At 45.9% G+C, this 21,623-nt stretch overlaps 1 protein-coding gene across 2 annotated transcripts in view; it reads right to left on the bottom strand.

The window, feature by feature from the left end:
• Pamr1 (peptidase domain containing associated with muscle regeneration 1) overlaps positions 1-21,623 on the bottom strand; it is a 96,551-nt gene that overhangs the window by 51,980 nt on the left and 22,948 nt on the right. For both annotated transcript variants that reach the window (XM_045157508.1, XM_004660805.3), the window contains exons 2-3: positions 18,695-18,871; positions 13,888-14,016 (exon numbers count right to left, since the gene is read on the bottom strand). In XM_045157508.1, coding sequence (XP_045013443.1) covers positions 13,888-14,016; positions 18,695-18,871 — 306 coding nt within the window. The remainder of the gene's footprint in view (positions 1-13,887; positions 14,017-18,694; positions 18,872-21,623) is intronic.

Raw genomic sequence — 21,623 nt, 5'->3', positions numbered from 1 at the left:
ACCTGGACTATAACAGGCATTCAACCGATATTTATTGACTGAATGAATTATAAGTATTATCATAAGCCAGGTTCTGGCTACAAACTTTACAAAGCTACTAATTCATTTGATCCTCATAACACAGCACCTTCCCACTTCCTGGATGCAAACCACTAAGAATGAAGAAAGAGACCGTCCCAAGTTCAGACAGCCAATCAACCAGAAGACCCTGTAAATCTCTGTCTGACCATCACATTTAGCACAGAAACTTGGGTCTACCTTTCCTTGGTTTGAATCAGCCTTGCCTTCACTAGCTTGTAGCCTTGGTAACTTACGTTAACTCTCTGACCCTCAGTAAGATTGAAGAAACTGGCACCTAGGGCTCTTAAGACTCCAAAGAGATGATGCAGTGAAAACCCATGGCAGAAAAATCAGTACCTGTCAGCTATCATGACTGAGTGACACAGTACGGACATGAACTTGGATCTGTCTAGTCTGGGCACTGGGTCTTGGCTGGTACCTTAAAGATGTCTGGCCCAGCCCTCTCTCACTGCATTAGGAAACTCTGCTTTTGCCTCTTCTTTCAAAAAGTCATGAGTGAAATCATCTCCCCGCCGAACCACCCAGAAGCTCACATTCTTCCTTCCTGCACACCTCACACTTTTCCTCGCCCACATCTGCCCATCTGTTGCAGGGCTACGGAAGTGCTACACTTGGTGTGAGAGACGAAAAAAGAAGCTTTTCTCCACAGCCTCCACCCCTCTGGGAACTGGCAGCCTCCCAGCCTGCAAGGTGTTAAATCCCAGCACCCTCTCCACACCTCCTGCTGGAAGCCCAAAGTTAGAACCAGCATGAAGCCTGCCAAGCCTGCTTCCGGTTCCTTCCCTCCATGTGGAAGCTGGAATCAGATAGGTCCTTCCCCATTTCTACCGCCTCGGTGAGTCCACTGATGTTTAGGCCAGCTCCGGGGTGTCAAGCAGCCTCTGGAGGGTTTAGAGGCCCAGCCCCAGCTTCAGTCAGGGAAGGCTGGGGCACCTGTACCTGTAGGTCCAGGGCTGTTTTAGTGCCGGCCATAATGGCAAAGTGCATGCTGGGGTCTAGCTCTTCATGTGCTCTGCTCACTCCAAAGAGGAGGACAGGTTTGACTGTAGGATGTGGCACAACTCCCAACCAACCATACACAAGGCCACTACTGGGAAATGCACTTGAAGGAAGGGGAACTAGGCAAAAGGGAGAGAAGGAACCCCCCTCCTGTGCCCCTGTGAGGGGTCTTCGCTCCTTCTCGCTCCTGCCTGTACTTGAGACTGGCTGGTATGGGTGCAGAGGCAGACTCACACACCTCTCTGTCCAGGACCGAACAGTGAACGCAGCTAGTATCCCTGCCAAGGAAGTACCACTGGCCAAGCAAGCAGGTGGTCCTGAATTGAAAGGCCAGAGTGGGCCCCAGGCCCAGAAGTTGTGCTTGGATTCACTAATGCTATCCTGTTGAGAGAAGCTGTGTATGTGTGTGTGTGTGTGTGTGTGTACGTGTATCCAGACCATTCCCTGGGCTCTCGAACTCTCGCCTCACCCCCCTGCATGCTCATTGCTCCAGACCAATCCAACAACAACACCGCTTCTGAGACAGGGCCCTAGCTCTCATTGATCTTTCAATCTTTCCTCTTGGGGGGGAAAAAACTTTTAGACAAAGAGACACTTTTGCCAGCTGACTCAAGTCCATGAAACCAGCCTGGGTCCTCCGACTCTGAGCTCAGGCCTTTCCTATGACCGGAGGCAAATTCACTATTTTCTGAGCCAATATTACCCATTCCAGGATGAGGATAATAGTCATACTATTAACATAGCTTCGCTTAATTGCTTGTTTTAAGGACTAAACAAGACATTGTATAGAAAGCATTCAGCTCAGTAGCTACTTCCTTAAAAGGCTCACTAGGGGCTGGAGAGATGGCTTAGCGGTTAAGCGCTTGCCTGTGAAGCCTAAGGACTCCGGTTCGAGGCTCGGTTCCCCAGGTCCCATGTTAACCAGATGCACAAGGGGGCGCACGCGTCTGGAGTTCGTTTGCAGAGGCTGGAAGCCCTGGGGCGCCCATTCTCTCTCTCTCCCTCTATCTGTCTTTCTCTCTGTGTCTGTTGCTCTCAAATAAATAAATAAATAAAATTTTTAAAAAGGCTCACTAGGCGACAAATACTGTTCTTTCTCTTGAATCTTGTCTGCACCTTCCATGTGGTTTCTATTTCCCACCATGACCTGCCAAGCCTCTTCACAGGCGTTCAAATCTGGATGTGTGGTTCCATCAAGAGGGTCAGAGACAGGCCTGGGGTCAAGCTTCTGGGCTCACTTGTCATCCCTGCCGCTTACTATGTGACAACAGAAGACTCACTTACCTCTACCAATACCCCTGGCATTAAGGTCCTGACCCGTCAAGTGACGCTAATGAGGGCTAAGTCAGTACATGAAGCCTCCTAGAGAAATGCTTGGCTCTTGGCAAGTGTTAAGTGCTTTGATTTGGGGGCTCTGGGTTTCATCTGGAACAACTCAGGATCCAGGAGCGACTACAGCAGTCATCTGTGGTTCAGCCTAAAACTTCAGTCAACCGAGAACTTTATTATGATCCCAGAATGAAGTGGTTTATTTCTTCATAGCATCATCGTTCAGTGAGAGCAAGGGCACCTGTTTCATTGACACCTTTGTTTGTATGCAGTTGCTGTCTGCAGGTTGGTTAACTGAATGAATGATGGTCCAAACAAGAAAACAGCTCCCAGCACAATCAAACAATGTTAAGGCCTCTGCTCCCTATACCAAATAGGCTGTGCATGCAACTGAAATGACTGTCCAGCCAAGATAGTATCTGCCACTCTGGAGCAGAAAACATTCCCTCCCCCAACCTGCCAAACTTTCATTAAAAAAACAACAAGCTAACCTTGCCAGACCAGTCAAAAAGACAGGATGTGGACTAGGGTAGGGCAAGGAAAATTGGATTGATCATCTCTACCCTCCATTGCCCTCTCTTGTCCACATTCCCTTCTTCACGCATGCATGGGAATGTCACAGTGAAGTCCGTTACAGCATAAAAGTGGAAGTGAGATTGAGGACATGTTCAGTGTGTTCTCTACACCTCCATCTGGTTGATCTTTTGTCATCGCTCTTCTACGGTAGCCCTGCTGTAAACAATAGGTAGTCCATTCCCTCCTTCTCATTGTTTACTTCAAATAGTGTAGTTTTCAGATCTAGGATTGTTTTAGTTCTTTATATTTTCTAAGTCTCACCTGAGATTTCTTATATTGCTGTATCCATTATATCCATCTTTACCTACAGCTACATCAATATAGTTGCTTTAAAGCTATTCAAAAGTTCTACTTGGCCATCTATGGCTTGCTTCTTTGGGCTTGTTGGTTTTGTGTGAGTCGGCATATGTGACCCTGTATGTGGAGGCCAGAGGACAACCTTGGAGTTGTTCCTCAAGAATACCATTGACCTCTCTGGGAAGCAGAGGTCTTCATTGGCTTGGAGCTAACCCATTAGGCTAGACTGGCTAGCCAGCAAGCACTGGATGTCTGCCTGTCTCTCTCTCCTTGAGTGCTGGGTCAACATGCTCTCTGGTTTCTTTTTTTTTTTAATTTTATTTATTTATTTACTTATTTGAGAGCGACAGACACAGAGAGAAAGACAGGTAGAGGGAGAGAGAGAATGGGCGCGCCAGGGCTTCCAGCCTCTGCAAACGAACTCCAGACGCGTGCGCCCCCTTGTGCATCTGGCTAACGTGGGACCTGGGGAACCGAGCCTCGAACCGGGGTCCTTAGGCTTCACAGGCAAGCGCTTAACCGCTACGCCATCTCTCCAGCCCAACTCTCTCTGGTTTCTTTTAACATGGGTCCTGGGTTTTGAACTCAGGTCTTTGTACTGGCATAGCAAGCACCTTACTGGCTTGCTTCTTCACAACAGAAAATACCTCATTTCTTTTGATTAGGAACACCTTCTCTATTAGATAGCATGGGGGACTTGATCAATTTGATCCAATTAGGAGGTAAATTATTAGGACAGGAATCCTACTAGGAAGGCCTAGAAATTCCAGCACCTTTAGAAGTCTCTCTCCCTCTGTTTTTCAACTCCTCCCTCTTCCAACTTTCTGTGCTTCCAAAACTACACGCTTGGGAAAAATGAGTTTCCAGGGCTGTAATACCACAGGTTTCTGTCAAGATCTTCTACTAACCTTACCCTAACCTCTATTCGCTCATCAAAATTTATTTCAGAAGATACTCAGTAGAGAAGAATTGCTTTGGGTTTCCAGTCCAACAGGTTGGCCCAAGGTTCCGGCAAATCCTGGCTTCTCATCCTCCTCAGGAAAGCATCACCTTTACCTGCCTCCTACCAGGTACCAGCCCTAGCAGCTAGACCAAGGGACAAAGATGCTGGATTCTCTACCTGGCAAGAACTCTTCCCCCTTGAGGTTAGATCTTTTAGATTCTATTCTCACAGATACCTGATGGCCTTAAAGAAAATCACAATTTTATTTTATTTTTGTGTTTGGTCTTTGATTTCTTTTTTTTTTTTTCCGAGGTAGGGTCTCACTCTGGCTCAGGCTGACCTGGAATTCGCCATGGAGTCTCAGGGTGGCCTCGAACTCTCGGTGATCCTCCTACCTCTGCCTCCCGAGTGCTGGGATTAAAGGCGTGCGCCACCACGCCCGGCTATTTGTGATTTCTTATTGTTTGAGTAGTTGGGTCTTTCTTACCTTCTATACCCTTCCTGAAAATGGAGCTATCACTGATAAGTTCTTTGTCAGCAGAAAAGTGTATGTAATGGTCTAAACATTAACTCTCTAGAGTCAAGAACATCTTAGACAGAATATGTAAAATGCAGACTGGAGCAATGGCTTAGCAGTTAAGGCACTTGCCTGTGAAGCCTAAGGACCCATGTTTGATCTCTCTCCAAATCCCACTTAAGCCAGATGCACAAAGATGATGCAAATGCAAGGTCTCATGTGTACACTAGGTATCACAAGCATCTGGAGTTCGATTACAGTGTCTGAGGCCCTGGCACACCAATTCAATCTCTTTCTCTCTCTTAAAAAAAAAAAATGGAAAATGCTATCTACAACATAATATGAGTCCTGGGTAGACTACTGTAGTAGACAGCTTCAGGTTGCTGAAATGAACTTCCAAACTAGGCACAGTTATAGAAGAAGGGGATTTATTTGAAGTTTACAGATCCAGGAGAAGTTCCATAATGGCAGAAAAAGCTGGCCCACTCTCACAGGCCCGAACACAGAGAAAAGAAACCAACACCATCACTAGAACAAGCAAGCACACTTCAATAACCCCAGGCTAAGCTCAAAACTTTACATATCTTTAGACTGAAATTCCAAATGCACCCCTACACTTTAGGGTTGGACCCTATGATCAGTCCAGTGACACCACCTCCAGCCAGGCGGCTGGAGATCCAAATTACAAGCTTTCATGAAATCCTGAATATATTGGAGGCCATCCATTCAAACTACCACATTCTTCCCCTGCCCCAATAGATTTATAACCATCTCAAATGTATATTGTCAATTTTAAAGGTCTCCACAGTCTTTGCCAATTTAGGATAATTCCAAAGTCCTTAGTCTCATTGGAGATTTAAGATTGTCTCTTAGCTTTGAGTACTGTAAAATTAAACAAGCTATATACTTTTAACATATAAATTCACAGAGTAAACATTTTCAACTGCTATAAGACATAGCAAGGAGAGACTAGAACAATGCAAACTCAATAACCAACAAGCAAACATCAAACTTCTGTAGTTTAATTCTAATTATCATAGCCAGTGACCAGTATGGAGTCTCTGGATTATTTAATTCTACCCCTTCAGCTGGGTTGAATAGCCAGGCAAAACTTCCATCCCTAGCCAACAGCCTCCCAGGTAGCTCTTGTACAGTACTGCTATATCCAAAATATCTTCAGGTCTCCATAGAAACCACAGTCCATCTTCCAATGGCTTTGTCAGCCGATCAGGATCATCACACCGTCTATATGTTGCATCTCAGCAGCGGCTCTTGGGACCATGTGCACTTCATGACTACTTCACACATTTGTCATGCTTCCCAAACCATTGCCAGTTGTGCAGAACTCAGCCACATTCTTAATTTTTTGGCAAAATAAATTGTGATCTTGAAGATAGAGATCCTTCTCCAGTCAGCTCTTTCTCAAAGAATTTGTATTTCTATCATAGTCTTTTCTCAGGCATCCTTTCCATTGTTTTAATGTAAAGCAGTTGGGCAGTCTTTCTTAAGATTGTTAATGTATTTGACAATAACAGCTTTATTAACGTAAAACCAGTCTCTGTGCCAGTAAATTTTAAGCTTTCAAGTTTTATCCAACTTAAAATCTTAAATCTCTCAGTCTCATATCTTTAGCCAAGCACATCAGTTGATTAAAAATTTAAACTTAATCAAACTCTCTGGGCCTGGAAAGCAGAATGCAGCCAGCCCTTATGTCAATAGATCAGTACCAACAAGGTTTTCTGTTGCCTTTCCTTCCCCTTAGAAAGTTCATAGCCAAGCCTCCAAGTTCAATTCTTGTTGTACTTAGAATTTTTATATTTTCATCATAATAGTCCATAATACCTGGCTCACTGCTCCAGAAGTCACCTTCAGTTGCAAGTACCAAGTCCATGCTCTTTCCTCCAAAACAAAAAAAAAAATTCAAGGACCAAAATCCACGTGGTCAGATTCTCTCACCTCACTCCTGGTACAAATTCTGTAATTAGAAAATGTCAGGTTGCTGAGATAAACTTCCAAACTGGCAGTTATGAAAGAAGGGGATTTATCTGAAGCTTAAAGATCTAGGAGAAGGTCCATAATGGCATAATAAGCTGGCCCATTTTCACAGGCCCAAACACAGAGAAAGGAAACCAACACCATCACCAGCACAAGCAAGCACTCTTCAGGAATCCAGGCTAAGCTCTACCACTTTGCATATCTCTAGACTGGAATTCCAAATGCACCAGCACACTTAAGGGATGGGCCCTATGATCAGCCCAGTGAACCCCTCCTCCAGCCAAGTGGCTGCAGATCTAAATTCCAAGCTATGATAAAATCTTGACTATATTGGGGAGCATTCATTCAAACTACCACAACTACTATGTTGTTCTTTTTTCTTTCAGGGAATTCTCTTTTGCTATATTTCTTCTATAGTAATTTCTTTCCCAGTCAAACACACACACAAATAACAATAAGAAGGTCATTCCATGATTCTGATTTAGTATTAGGAATAACATTAACAATTTATTAAGCTCTTACTCTAGCTCAGACGAAGGGATTTATGGCCAGCACTCAATGTAACCTTCACATAAACTCTCTAAGGACCAATGTTATTATCTCAATTTTATAAAAGAGAAACTGCGATTTACAAACCTGGTGACTTTGCTCAAGGTCACAGAAGTAGCAGAGCTTCAAATCCAAGCCCTCTTAGATCTGCCACCACATTCTACCCCCTCTAATTTGGACATAACTGGACATTGTTCTTTTCCTGGAAACATCAAGACACAGAAAGCCACAGCAAGGTGGGCCAGGTTTAAGTGACTGCTCCAGGTGATCTCTCTGTCCCTGTCTTCTTTCCTTTCCTTCTCTCCTTCCCACTTCTGCTTTCTCCCTCAAATTTTCTCGTAATCATTCCTGGCTATGACTCAGGTGCCTGCCTGCACAAAGCATCTAGCCCTCATGTTCCAGTCCTCAAACATTTTGGGGCATGGCTCACGGCCAGATCCTCTGCTCCTCTGCCTCTATCCAAAACATGAGTAAGAAGATAAACGTATTAAGGACCTATAATCTCCCCCCATAAATCCCTTCTCATCTGGGCTGCTTTCCTAACCGTCTTAGATCCCAGTATCCTTCAGGGGCTGAATGGCGGGATCACTGTGATGCCGGCAAACAGAATAACATCCTTGTGTCTCCAGCACCTCTCACTGCTCATCTTTTTGGATGACTAAGGAACAGCCTGAGGGCCAAGTCAAATACCACTGCAGAAGTTAGTAGTTCTGCTTGGCAGGATGGAACCCTCTAGTTGAAGAAGCTTTGAAGGCAGCCTTGGTTTTAGCATGACTTTTATTTAGTGTGTGTGTGTGTGTGTGTGTGTGTGTATGCACGCTTATTCATGTGCCACAAAGCTCATGTGAAGGTCAGAGGGCAACACTTGGGTCTTTTCTATCCTGTCCACCTCATTTGAGGCAGAGTTTCTTGCTCTGCTGTTCCTTGCTGTGCTTTCCAGTAGATTCTTCTGCCTACGTCACCCATCTTGCTGGCCATTAGTGTCAGTGTGCTGGGATTACAGAAGCCCACCAAGGCTTCCAGGTTGTTTACATGGGATATGGGGAAGGAATTTGGGCACTCCAAGTTGAACAACAAATGTTTTATTCACTGAACCATCTATCTCCCCACCAACCCCCTTGGTTTTGACATGTGATGCCAGCACCTCAAATATCCAGCAACACATCACAGTTTCCAAGCACCTCAAATATCCAGAAACATATCATAGCACCCCAGCACCACACACCACTAACAGAAACCCAGGGTGATGGTTGAAAAGTGATGGGTTCAGGATCCTGGCATCAGAAGTACAGGTGAACCTGAAATGTTTCTGGAGGATAAGAAGGTGAGAAATTACTCTAAAAATAATATGTAGAGACAGATTGAAGGGTCTACCTGGGCGAAACTGGAAGCATATTAGCATCAAAAAGAAAACTAAGCCAGGCTTGGTGATGCATGCCTTTAATCCCATCACTTAGGAGGCAGAGGTAGGAGGATCCCTGTGAGTTCTTGCCTAGCCTGGGATTAATGAGTTCCAGGTCAGCCTGGGGTAGAATGAGATGCTACCTCAAAAAAAAGAGAAAGTTGGCATGATGCACCCCACCATTAGGGAGGCTGCAGCCAGATACTACACTACTTCCAGACCCAGCTGCACTTCACAGTGAGACCTTGTCAAAGGAAGAGGGGAAGAAGGTGAAAGAAAGAATGAAAATGAGGGTTGGAGAGATGGCTTAGCAGTTAAGCACTTGCTTACAAAGCCTAATGATGACCTGATTTCAATTCCCTAGTGCCCATGTAAAGACAGATGCACAAAGTGGTGCATGCATCTGGTGTTCATTTGCAGTGGCTGGAGGCCCTGGTGTGCCCATTCTCTCTGTCTCTATCTTCTATCTCTCTCTGTTTGAAATAAATACATTAAAATATTTTTAAAAGAATGAAAAATATTACACTAGCATTCTGCAGCAAAAGAAGTTATTAAAATGTATGAGTCCACAGTGTGAGAAAGAGAAAGCATATCAGATGTCAGAAACGATAATTGGGAGACCTCAGGAGCATACATAGATGTTCAGTAGTTTTTTTTAACCTCTGTGGATTTGAAATGGTATCTAAAAATTTGGAGAATAAAGTAAGAAACAATTCTTTTCCTATGGTCATAAAGCAACCCTGGCTTCTAGCATGAATCATTTGAGATTACCAAACCCTGCCTCTTTGAGCAAGAAGACCAGATTGAGTTGGCTCTGTGTCCCGGCCTCGGGCATTCCTCCCATTCTTCTGGTAGTGTGTACTTATGAATGAACCAGCCACACACCGGGCTTTAAGACTGCCATGAGGTGTTCTGACACTAATGTAAACATTGTTAGGAGGAGTCAGCAAATTAAAGTGCTGTTGAATCTGTCTGTGCTGAATGCCCGGATGCTTCAGGATGACCATTCCGATCCTGTCTGGTGTTTGCTTGCCTTTTGTCCTTCCTCTGGAGTCTCTATTTCATACCCAGAGAGCAAAAATCACCAAAGCCTTACAGAAGATAGCCTACACGAAGCTAAACCCTTCAGAATAAAGGACAAGCTGAAAAGATCGCTTGGGCGCCATCTACTGGGAAAACTCTTATACTGCCATATAGTTCCTGCTCTGTACCCCAGCCATGACGCAGCCACCCAAGGGTTCTGTTCCCCTTACCATAGGTAGGCAGCACAGTGCCCAGCACCAGGTGGGCATTCAAAAGACAGAGAAATAAATCACTTTCACTTATTTCCTTGAGTTCATTTCACATTGATTAGTGATAATGTGACCTGTGGCTGATAAGAACCTAATAGCATGGTACTGATGTCTTCTTAGGGTCAACCTTGTTTCCATAGATGGACTGTGCACTTCTTGAGTGCTGAGTGTACTCTGCAGTGGCTAGCCCAGTTCTCCACAGTAAATGCAAGAAATGCCTGGGGAGATCGCTCAATTGATAAAGTGCACAGGGGCCTGTGTTTGATCCCTAAGACTCATGTAAAAATTCTGTTGCAAGACTGGAGAGATGGACTAGTGGTTAAGGCGCTTGCCTGCAAAGCCTAAGGACCCAGGTTTAATTCCCCAGTACCCACATAAAGCCAGATGCACAAAGTGGCACATGTGTCTGGAGTTTGTTTGCAGTGGCTAGAGGCCCTGGTGTACCCATTATCTCCCGATCTGCCTCTTTCAAGTAAGTAAATAACATACTGTTTTATAAATATGTTGCGGGGCTGGAGAGATGGCTTAGCGGTTAAGCGCTTGCCTGTGAAGCCTAAGGACCTGGGTTCAAGGCTCGATTCCCCAGGACCCACGTTAGCCAGATGCACAAGGGGGTGCACGCGTCTGGAGTTCGTTTGCAGTGGCTGGAGGCCCTGGCACGCCCATTCTCTCTCTCTCTCTCTATCTGCCTCTTTCTCTCTGTCTGTCACTCTCAAATAAGTAAAAGTAAACAAAAGAAATTTAAAAACTATGTTGCGTGTCTGTGATCTCAGTACTGGAGAGGTAGACACAAGAGGGTCACGGGGCCTCTGGCAGGATTCATGCTGTGTGTTGGTGCTGGTGTTGTGTTTTGCTTGCTGCAGTTGTTTTTTTCTCTGTCTGGATGGATGGAACTAAGCAGCTTCCTCCACCACTGATGCAACTTCCCCAGGATCAGTAAGCTTGAAATAAATCCCTTCCTCCCATGAACTGCATCTGTTTGGAAGTTCACTTCCTCAAGGCAGAGCTAACTACAACCACCACAAAGAAAAGTTACTTCTAGGGGAAGAGCAAGGAAAGGAATAGGAATAGCTGGTAGAGGTTTGGGAATTGGAGCATCCTGGAGCTACTGTATTGTTAGGGCAGGTTTATGGGTGTTATATCCAGCTTCCCCTTGCCAGTGTTCTGCACACTCTCCTGTTGCTATGGTCCCCATGCTATTGGCCAATAGGTGATGTCCATCCTCTGATTATACCACCATTTTCCCCTACCATCATGGAGCTTCACCCCAAGTTTGTAAACCAAAATAAACCCATTCCTCTCACAATACAAAAAAAGAGGGTCACGGGGGCTTGCTGAATAGCTATCCTAACTTAATTGATCCGCTTCAGACCAATGAGAGAGATTGTCTCAAAGGAAGTGGATGGTACTCCTGCAGATGGTACTTGAGGTTGTCCTCTGGTCTCCACACACATACAAAAAGAAAGAAGAAGAAGAAGAAGAAGAAGAAAAGGAGAAAGAGAAGGAGAAAATGTTCCACACATGCCTGTAGCTGCGACCGACAACATACTCTGTGTGGAATGAGGCTTTCAGAACCAGCAGAATGGAGTCAAGCATCCATGTAGACCAAGATAGGATCGGAAGTAGGTAGGAACCTAGCTTTTTTGCTGACCTTTTTTGGGTTTTTCTTTGCTTTTATTATTTTTTTTTAATTTAATTTTTTTTTTTTTGAGCTAAGGTTTTATTCTAGTCTAGGTTGACCTGGAATTCACTATGTAGTTTCAGGGTGGCCTCAAACTCATGGTGATCCTCCCACCTCTTCCTCCCAAGTCCTGAGATTAAAGGCGTGCACCACCACACCCGCCCCCTCCCACATTTTGTTTTTGTCTCCCTTCTGTAATTGGCAAGATCTACAATGGCAAGGATCATGTCAGTCTGCTGATCATTGCATGTCCAGCACCCAAGGAGTCTCCATTCAGGAGGATTTTATTTTAAATCGAGTCTATAAACTGATAAATCAACACATGGGCTCCCCGCTTGGCTTGTCTAGTGACAATGGCTGACTGCCCTCAGTCAGTTCTAGTCTTCCAGAAGTCCTTGTTCCTACACAGGGCGTTGTCACCAGCCTGACCAACCAGACTCTCGCACGGAGGCTCACTCCAGAACCCAACAGATCAATGCTTTCTGGAAAGGCATGAGCATGGAATATGGGGAGTTACTGCTAGCCTTCTGTCTTGCAACTGTGCCTTCCTGACCACGGTGTGCAAACACCCCTTGTTTCCCCTGTCCCCCAAATAAACCCACTTACTCACATGGGGTAACTGGAGTCCTGTCCAAGAGCCACCCGTCCCTGTGAGTATGGGGTTCACACTTGCCTACTTCACTGAGCTGCAGCTTAGCCATGTGACTTTTTCCACAGTCTGCAGCCTGAAGCTTGATGGGCCAGCGAGTAAGCGAACCAGCACCAACACCAGGAAGCTACAATACTGTGCTTTGACCATTACATCCCTTCCCTCTACATCTCCCTCTGTTTTATCATCACCAGACCAGATTTCCCAGCCTGTGATAGCCTACGGTTCCCACTCTGCCTCTGTCGGGGCACTTTCTGGTTTCATGGCCTTCCCATCCCTAGGCCCTGCTCAGCCATGTCTTGAATGAACCAAACCAACAATGACTGAATTCGGCTCCCATGCAGTTGTGAACCATCACACAGCTATCCGTGCCAGCTATGTAGGAAGTCCAGCTGCAGCAGGGTCCTGTGTTGCTTGCCTAAGCCTTCGCATACCACTGGTGGTCCCTTTTCCTGCTCCCTACATGGCGGGGTCCATACATGAGACTCTCCAGACCCAGGCTCACTCCACTGTAACTATTGGTAGAAATCTCACTTCCTTCTTTCTAGGGTAAACAAAGCTATTAGAAAGAACCCCTTTCCTGGGAAAATTGATGTGCTGGCAATTTGCCGTGGTTCCAGGAAGTTAACTCAGGAGTCAATAAGTTGATTAACAGACATTCATATTTTTTTTTAAAATATTGATTTTCAGGGGCCCATCGTACTCTTTTTTTTTTAATTTTTTTTTATTTTTATTTACTTGAGAGCGACAGACACAGAGAGAAAGACAGATAGAGGGGGAGAGAGAGAATGGGCGCACCAGGGCTTCCAGCCTCTGCAAACGAACTCCAGATGTGTGTGCCCCCTTGTGCATCTGGCTAACATGGGACCTGGGGAACCGAGCCTCGAACTGGGGTTCTTAGGCTTCACAGGCAAGCGCTTAACCGCTAAGCCATCTCTCCAGTCCCTCTTTTTTTTTTAATTATTTAATTATTTATTTATTTATTTATTTATTTATTTGAGAGTGACAGACACAGAGAGAAAGACAGATAGAGGGAGAGAGAGAGAATGGGCACGCCAGGGCTTCCAGCCTCTGCAAACGAACTCCAGATGTGTGCGCCCCCTTGTGCATCTGGCTAACGTGGGACCTGGGGAACCGAGCCTCGAACCAGGGTCCTTAGGCTTCACAGGCAAGCGCTTAACCGCTAAGCCATCTCTCCAGCCCAGAAATTCATATTTTGAATGCACTACAGAAAATATCGGAAGAACCTTATTCACTGATGACCAGCGCCACCACACAAATGCTTCTAGAGTGGACACCAGGCATGTTGCATGCAGGACATCTTGGCTTCCCTCGGGAGAGCAGCAAACTTGACGAGCACTTAAGAAAACTCCTGGAACCAACAATTCCAAGCACTGCAGTTTCCCAGCAGAGGGAAATGAATCTTGGTTTTTCTAGCCTTACTTACAAAGCCCCCTGGCAGCAAGCTTTCCAAAACTCAGATTCCAACAGAGTAACCTTCTGTTTGAAGTGAACTGAGACTCTCAGGCCACACGTCCCAGGGCCAGAGCCTGGGCCCACAGAGGTTGTGTACTTACTCATACAATCTCCCCCATACCAGCCAGCTCTGCACTCGGCACAGTAGAACCCCTTCACGTAGAAGTCGTCCAGCGTGCCCCCCCACGAGCCATTCCGGCAGCTCTTGCAGTTTTCAAAGATGGTGCAACCTGAAACGTTTGCAAGAAAGATGTTAGTTCACGTGCTTGTGGGGTTTAGCATCCTTCTTGAGACAAATGTTGACCTTCGCCACTCTCTCTGCTCAGGGCTTCTGGACCTGGGAAGATGTCAATACTCTTAAGAGAAATTGCTCACCCAAAAAACACAAGAGAGTCACCAGGGTTTGGGTACCGAGGTTGGGAGAGTTCCTGGTTAGTAGCTAGTGTTTTAAAATAATAGGAAGCAGCTGATAATGAAAGGCAGAATCTGGCAATATGGATCTATTTTTTAAAATATTTGCTGCTTTTTCATATGAGTCTCATTTTTCTCCCTTTTATTAGTTTTAGTTTTCAAATTTTTATCTATTTATTTGTGTGTGTGAGAGAGAGAGAGAATAGGTGTGTCAGGGCCTCCAGCCACTCCAAATGAACTCCACATATATGTGCCACCTTGTATTGGGGAGTTGAACCTGGGTCCCACATTTCACAGAGAAGTGCCTAAACCACTAAGCTACCTCTACAGCTTCCTTTACTAGTTTTTTTTTTTATTAAGAACATATTTTGTATGGATACATTAACACATATTAGATATAATAATCTCATTATAATTTACTTTGATCATATTTATCCTCCTTCACCAATTATTCTCATGTTCCTCTGCCACTCCCCTTCCTCTTCTCAAATACTCTCCTCTACTGTCCTATCGCGTGTGTGTGTGTGTGTGTGTGTGTGTGTGTGCGTGCGCGTGCACGTGTGTGTGTGCGTGTGTGTGTTTTAGCTTTTACATTTTGTTTCTTTTTCATTGTGTATACTCATTTAACATTGTACTTTGCTACATAAAAACATTTTCATACAAGTATTTTTTAAAAACCAGTCTTCTCCTATATAGTATACATTGTGTTCTTATAATTAATTTTATGTACTAACAGTACTGTTCTAGTGAACATTCATCCATACCATATACTTCAATAGCTGAAATACGCCCTTTAGAAACAGCCCAATGCTGATAGGCTCACCCTGGAAGGTATCAGGCAGGTGGTACCTGACCAGCAAACCATGCGAGAGAGAACTATGCCACGTTCAGGTATGGAGTGTTTCAAAAACAACGTTTCTCAAGGTGACAGGGAATAGTAAAAACAGGTAGGAATAATTCCTTCCTGTTTATTAAAACAGAACTAAGTTCTGGCTCTGCTATTTCCAGTTTGGATGTCCTTGAGTCGACTGCTTAAGTCTCTATGCTTGAGTGATGAACTCTTTACAACTTAAATGAACACAGGCAGAGTGCCGGACCCATACTGAGCACTCCTAAAACGTGACCTACTGTTATTCTGCTTCCCCATGATATCACCAGGCCTACCCCTATCATTGCATAGTTCATGCTTAATTCCAACTGCTTGCTGCCTGTTTTCCTGTAACAGACTCAAGAAAAAGAGACTCTCTTGGTCTGTAGTATGTCCTCCAAACCCAATCTTGTGCTGACACATAGGAAGTGCGCGGTAAATATCATTTGAGTGACTGAATGGTTGACAAGCTGCTGAGATGACCCCTGTTTCTCCAAGTTGATAGCATGCTTCTTTGCTTCCTGTTTTTAAAAGGGGGTGGGTTCCTGGGGGCTGGAGAGATGGCTCAGCAGTTAAGGTGCTTGCCTGCAAAGACTAAGGACTCAAGTTCAATTCCCCAGTACCTACATAAAGCTAGGTACACAGGTGGTTCATGCACCTGCAGTTCGTTTGCAGTGGCTGGAGGTCATGGTGTGCCCTTTCTGTCTCACACACTCTATCTATCTACCTCTGCCTCTCTCTTTCTCTCTCTCTCTCTCTCTCTCTCTCTCTCGTGTGTGTGTGTGTGTGTGTGTGTGTGTGTGTGTGTGTGTAATTTTAAAAATAGGTTTCCTAACTAGGGAGATGGCTCAGTGGTTTAAAGTGCTTGACATTTAAGCCTGAAAGACTCTTAGCCTGAGACCACCAAGTTTAAGTCCCGAGCATACATGTAAAAATCTGGTTGAGGCCATACATGCCTGCAACTCCAGTCTGCAGGGGCCAGAGGGTAACGCATCACTGGGGCTCCCTGATGGACAGCAGCATTGAGTGGAGGGAAGGACTCCGTCTCAAGGAAGTACGTGGATGAGTGATCAAAGGACACCTGACATTCTTTTCTGGCCTCCTCATACACATGCATGGGGCATGTATATCTACGCACACACACACACACACACACACACAACACACATACAATTTACACACAACACACAATACATACATTACTCTGCATACACATACACTCAAAAAATAAAATTTTCAGGGGCTGGAGAGATAGCTTTAGAGATTAAGGCATTTGCCTGCAAAGCCAAAGGACCCAGGTTCAGTTCCTCAAGGCCCACGTTAGCCAGCTACACAAGGGGCACATGTGTTTGGAGTTTGTTTGCCGTGGCTGGAAGCCCTGGCATGCCCATTCTCACTGTGTCTGTATCTCTTCTCTCTACCTCTCTCTCTGCTTGCAAATAAACAAAAATTTAAAGTTAAAATAAAATTTTCACTGTGTGTGTGCATGCGCACGTGCATGATTTCTATAGGAAACTCAAAGCCCTCTTTGTAAACCTTTCTGGCTTTGCCTTCCCTCCTACCAAAGAAGATAAATTGCTAATATGATTAATCCAGAAGGTCTGTCAGGCGTCCCATAACCATAGTGGGGTCGCTGTAACTTCCAAAGGCCAGCCTCACTCCTGTGCCAATTTCCTGTGCAACCAAGAAGACAAATGGACTAAGAGCCTGGCCTCAACAGCCCTGCCAACTCTTTCTTGGCACAGTCACATCAGGGTCCTTGGGTTCAACCCACAGAAACTGGCCTGGTGAAGACAATGAACAAGACCATGAGAAAGACACTAGTAGCTGACAGGCTTTCAGGGGAGCAAGGAGCTGGGGATTGGTAGAGCACTTGCTTAGCACTGCAAGTGTGAGTGTGTGACCTACAAAGACAAAAACCAAGCTGGGCGTGGTGGCACATATCTTTAATCCCAGCACTCAGGAGGCACAGGTAGGAGGATTGCCGTGAGTTCAAGGCCAGCCTGAGACTACGTAGTGAATTCTAGGTCAGCCTGGGCTACAGTGAGATCCTACCTTGAAAAAAAAAATAATTGTAGATATTTAGGGCTGGAGAGATGCCTTAGTAATTAAGTTGATTGCCTATGAAGCCTAAGGACCCACGTACCATTCCCCAGGGCCCACATAAGCCAGATGCCCAAGGTGGCACATATGTCTGGAGTTCGTTTCCAGTGGCTGGAGGCCCTGGTGTACCCATTTTTTTCGCTCTCTCTCCTCTCCCCCCCCCCACAATAAATAAATAATTTAAAAAAAAAAACAAGAGCTACAATAGCTGGGAATGTCTCATCTCACCCAAAACACTCTTCCATTGTTAGGACAACATCCCTAGCATCCCGCTCAGGAACTACAGCGTCACCCTTGACGGCTGCTCCCCCAGCCTTTGCTCTGCTTCTCCCTCCAGCCATCCGGCATGAGCATCCAGCCCGCTCACTTCTGCTAACACCTTAGCACCCTCTATCTATCTCTATCCACCACGCTTTTTCTTTTCTTTTATTTATTTATTTCTTTCTTTCTTTCTTTCTTTCTTTCTTTATTTATTTGAGAGCGACAGACACAGAGAGAAAGACAGATAGAGGGAGAAAGAGAGAATGGGCGCGCCAGGGCTTCCAGCCTCTGCAAACGAACTCCAGACGCGTGCGCCCCCTTGTGCATCTGGCTAACGTGGGACCTGGGGAACCGAGCCTCGAACCGGGGTCCTTAGGCTTCACAGGCAAGCGCTTAACCGCTAAGCCATCTCTCCAGCCCACCAGGCTCTTTCGTTACCATTCTCCTGCCTCCTCCAGTCACACCCTTCTCCATCACCCTTCTTCATCCGTAGCTAAGCCCTTTGCTAAAAAGATCTCTAAATAGCCTGAAATTTATAGCTGAACTAAGTCTTTTCCAGACCTGGCTCTGGCTCTTTCTTCAGATTGCTCTGCCTTAACCTCCTCTTGTCTGTCTGCTTTCCTTCCTCAATGCCTCATGTCCAGTGGTTTTTTTGTTTTGTTTTGTTTTGTTTTTGTTTTTGTTTTTTTTTTCCCTGTTAGACTGAGCTCCTTGGAATCCTCAAAACCTCATGATGCAGGACTTGGCACATGCCATCATCTACAGCTGGACCCTTCCACCCAAACCCATAGACCCTTTTCAGATTGCACTTCCATCTTCAGAGCGTCCATCCCCTCCATTACCAAGAATCCACAGATCACCCCCCTGCCCCCTCCCTCCCCACTCCTGTGGCTGTGGTGCCCTGGGCATCTCTGTCACAGCACTTCCGTAGCTCGGATTGGAGTGGTCCGTTTCCCATTGCCCCATCAGGTTCTGAAGCCCTGGCAGTGCTGGCAATTTTCATAAATCCTCATCCTCATGGCTGACACGGTGCATAGGAGCTGCCCAGCATGAACAGACGAACGCTCAGATTTACCACCTGAGTACTGAAGAGTGCTAACTCTTACCAGTCCTTTGCCTGCAGAGGGGCTTGGCTGAATTGCATCAACCTTAACAACCATGGCACTGCAGTACCCCATGGCTTCAGGCATTCACACCATGCCTGTTCATGACCACAGACAATGTGAGATGCAGAGAAGAACCTGGGGGTCCCCTTCCACACTCACCCGGGTGAATCAGGCAGGAGTCACATTCGTTGTCCTCATTCCTGCAACATGGGATGGTGTAGCCCACGACTTCCTTCTTTCCGGGACAGACACATTCAATCTGATCGTATTCACAACACTCTCGACACATGATGTTCCATTCGGCTCCGGGGCAGGCTTCGTTAATGACTGTGTATTCTGCAGTGGAGAATCGCACGTGAGAAAAGGGCCTGGTGGCAGGGGAAAACCTGTGGACGCTTTGCTGGTAGGACGCTATATTGCCCTGTGAGAGTGCTCTCCTGCCTGAATAAGAGAAGCCTGTGTGGAATTGGACAGATGGATCAGTGGTTAAGGTGGTTTCCTGTGAAGCCGAAGGACCCAGGTTCCATTCCCCAGCAGCCATGTAAGCCAAATGCACAATGGAAAACTTGCGTCTGGAGTTCATTTGCAGTGGCTGGAGGCCCTTGGCACTCCCATTCTCTCTCTCTCTATCTGCCTCCCTCTCTTGCCCTGTCTCTGCCTCAAATAAGTAAATAGATATTTTAAAGGGGTTTTTTTTTGAGCCAGGAGTGGTGACACACACCTTTAATCTCAGCACTCAGGAGGCAGAGGTAGGAGGATCACTATGAGTTCTAGGCCACCCTGAGATGACATAGTGAATTCCAGGTCAGCCTAGGCTACAGTGAGACCCTACCTCAAAAAAAGTGGGGGGGCTGGAGAGATGGCTTAGTGGTTAAGGCATTTGCATGCAGAGCCAAAGGACCTTGGTTCGATTCCCCAGGACCCACATAAGCCAGATGCACGAGGTGGCACATGGATCTGGTGTTCATTTGCAGGAGCTTGAGGACCTGGCATGCCCAATATCTCTCCCTCTCTCTCTCTCTCTCTCTCTCTGTCTCTGTCTCTGTCTCTCAAATAAATAAATAAAAATAAAGTTAAAAGATTTAAAAAGGGCCGGGCATGGTGGTGCACACCTTTAATCCCAGCACTCGGGAGGCAGAAGTAGGAGGATCACCATGAGACTCCATAGTGAATCCCAGGTCAGCCTGGGCTACAGAGAGACCCTACCTTGAAAAACCAAACAAAAAAAAATTTTAAAGAAACCCCCCCCCAAAAAAAAACCATCATGCTTGGTGTTGGAGGGGGACATGAGGTTTCCACACATCCCTGAGTAGTTACTGGAAGTGAATGGTTGTTGGAGCAGGAGACATGTCCCACAGTGGTGCAGGCTCTGCTCAATGGCACATCCTCTAGCAAACCATCCCCTCCCATGCTCATGCAGGCAACCCTAGTTAAATTCAGTGCTTCACACAACCCACAAGCACCAGAAACATCAAAGCAGAAGAGCACAGTTATGAAGAAGAAGGGGTTCGGGGAGGGGGGGGAAGGGCAAGAGGGAATTATGGTGAGAATATATTAATGACATGGATGCATGAAAATCGTCAACGCATAAGATGAAATTCAGAAATCTACTGGGGGCACTGTCAAGGCAGGCAGTACATTTGCAGTAAGTAATGGAAATGGGCTGGCAGTGGAACACGCAGGGAGTTTGTGACGTGAGCGTATCTCAGGTTCCATACGGATCTATTAGCAAACTGAGGCACAGCACCAGTGGGCATTTCTGTTTCTCTTGGGCTGCCTCGGGCCACTGTTTGTGCATGGACTGTACCCGGCCAAGCGGAAGCATTCTACTGCATAACTATTCAGCCGCGGGAGAGCACCCTTGAGAGGGGAGGCCCCACAAGTATAAAGCTGGTCCCTGAGTGGATGCTATGTCATTGCTTCCAAATTTGGCTCCACAATTTCGCAGCATCCATTGTTCGTAGGATCTTCAAAGATAAAACTCATGGAACAGACAAAAAGCACCTTTATTAGTATGGTTGTGGGGGTGGGGGGGAGAACTTCATGGGAGAACTTACAAGTCCAACGTTACTGAGTCTCCAAGTATTCTTTCCATAATAGTTATTTATTTGCAAGCAAAGAGAGAAAGAGAGAGAGAATGGGCATGCCAGGACCTCCAGCCGCTGCATACAAACTCCAGATGCATGTGCCACTCTGTGCATCTGGCTTTACATGGGCACTGGGGAACTGAACATGAGTTGTTAGGTTTTGCAGACAAGTGCCTTAACCACTAAGCAATCTACCCAGCCCCCTAAGCAATTTTTTTTTCCATGAGAAACATGTCTCTTTCTGGGCAAGACAGTTCCCCCCTCCTTTTTTTTTTTCTTCATTCTGCATTCAAATATACCTTAAGTATAAAGAGAACCACATGGCTGAATCCATAGGGGAATCAGTTGGAGGCCATGCAGAAAACCAGCTAGAAATGGGCCTGGTAGCTTTTATTTGCTCTTCCTCCCATTTTCCATTTCTAAAAATGTTGCCTGGAAGTGACCATGAAGGCAGAAGTGGATCAGATATTTAGGCAGAAAGTGACTGTGGGCAAAGACCGGTGAAGCCTTCGCCGGCAGCTGGAGGCAGGGATCTCGTGAAAATCAAGCCTAGTGTCGATGGTGGCTTTGAGACATTTGAATTTCATAGTCCAGGCTTCCATTTTCCTTCCTGCAATTTGGAATCTACCCTCAGCCTCAGGTTATAAGAACATCCTGGGGTCATGCAAATGATGCAGAGAAACCACTCACATATTAAGAGCTATGTGTATGACTGGGTCATTAGAGTGTTAGGAAAAACTGGCGCTCAGGAAAGGAGCCACACTGTGGTGTTATGTTGGCATCGTGAGACTTTGCTTTCCTCTCTGCTCTGCCGGCACCTGTACAGTGACACCGTGAAGGACTGAGCTGAACCTCCTAGCACTTTCCAGTGACGCCGTGAGGGACTGAGCCTCACCTGGCAGGCTTCTGCTGTTGTGGGGTAAGGAGCCTGACTTAAAGGGAACTGAGGGAACTGGTACTGAGAGCAGGAGGCAGCATGGTGGAAAGCTCTGCAATTTGGG

Source organism: Jaculus jaculus, chromosome 8 (assembly GCF_020740685.1).
Source record: "Jaculus jaculus isolate mJacJac1 chromosome 8, mJacJac1.mat.Y.cur, whole genome shotgun sequence".
NCBI classification, from domain to species: Eukaryota; Metazoa; Chordata; class Mammalia; order Rodentia; family Dipodidae; genus Jaculus; species Jaculus jaculus.
Note: the sequence above shows the minus strand (reverse complement) of the source record. Positions and strands in the feature narration are given on the sequence as shown.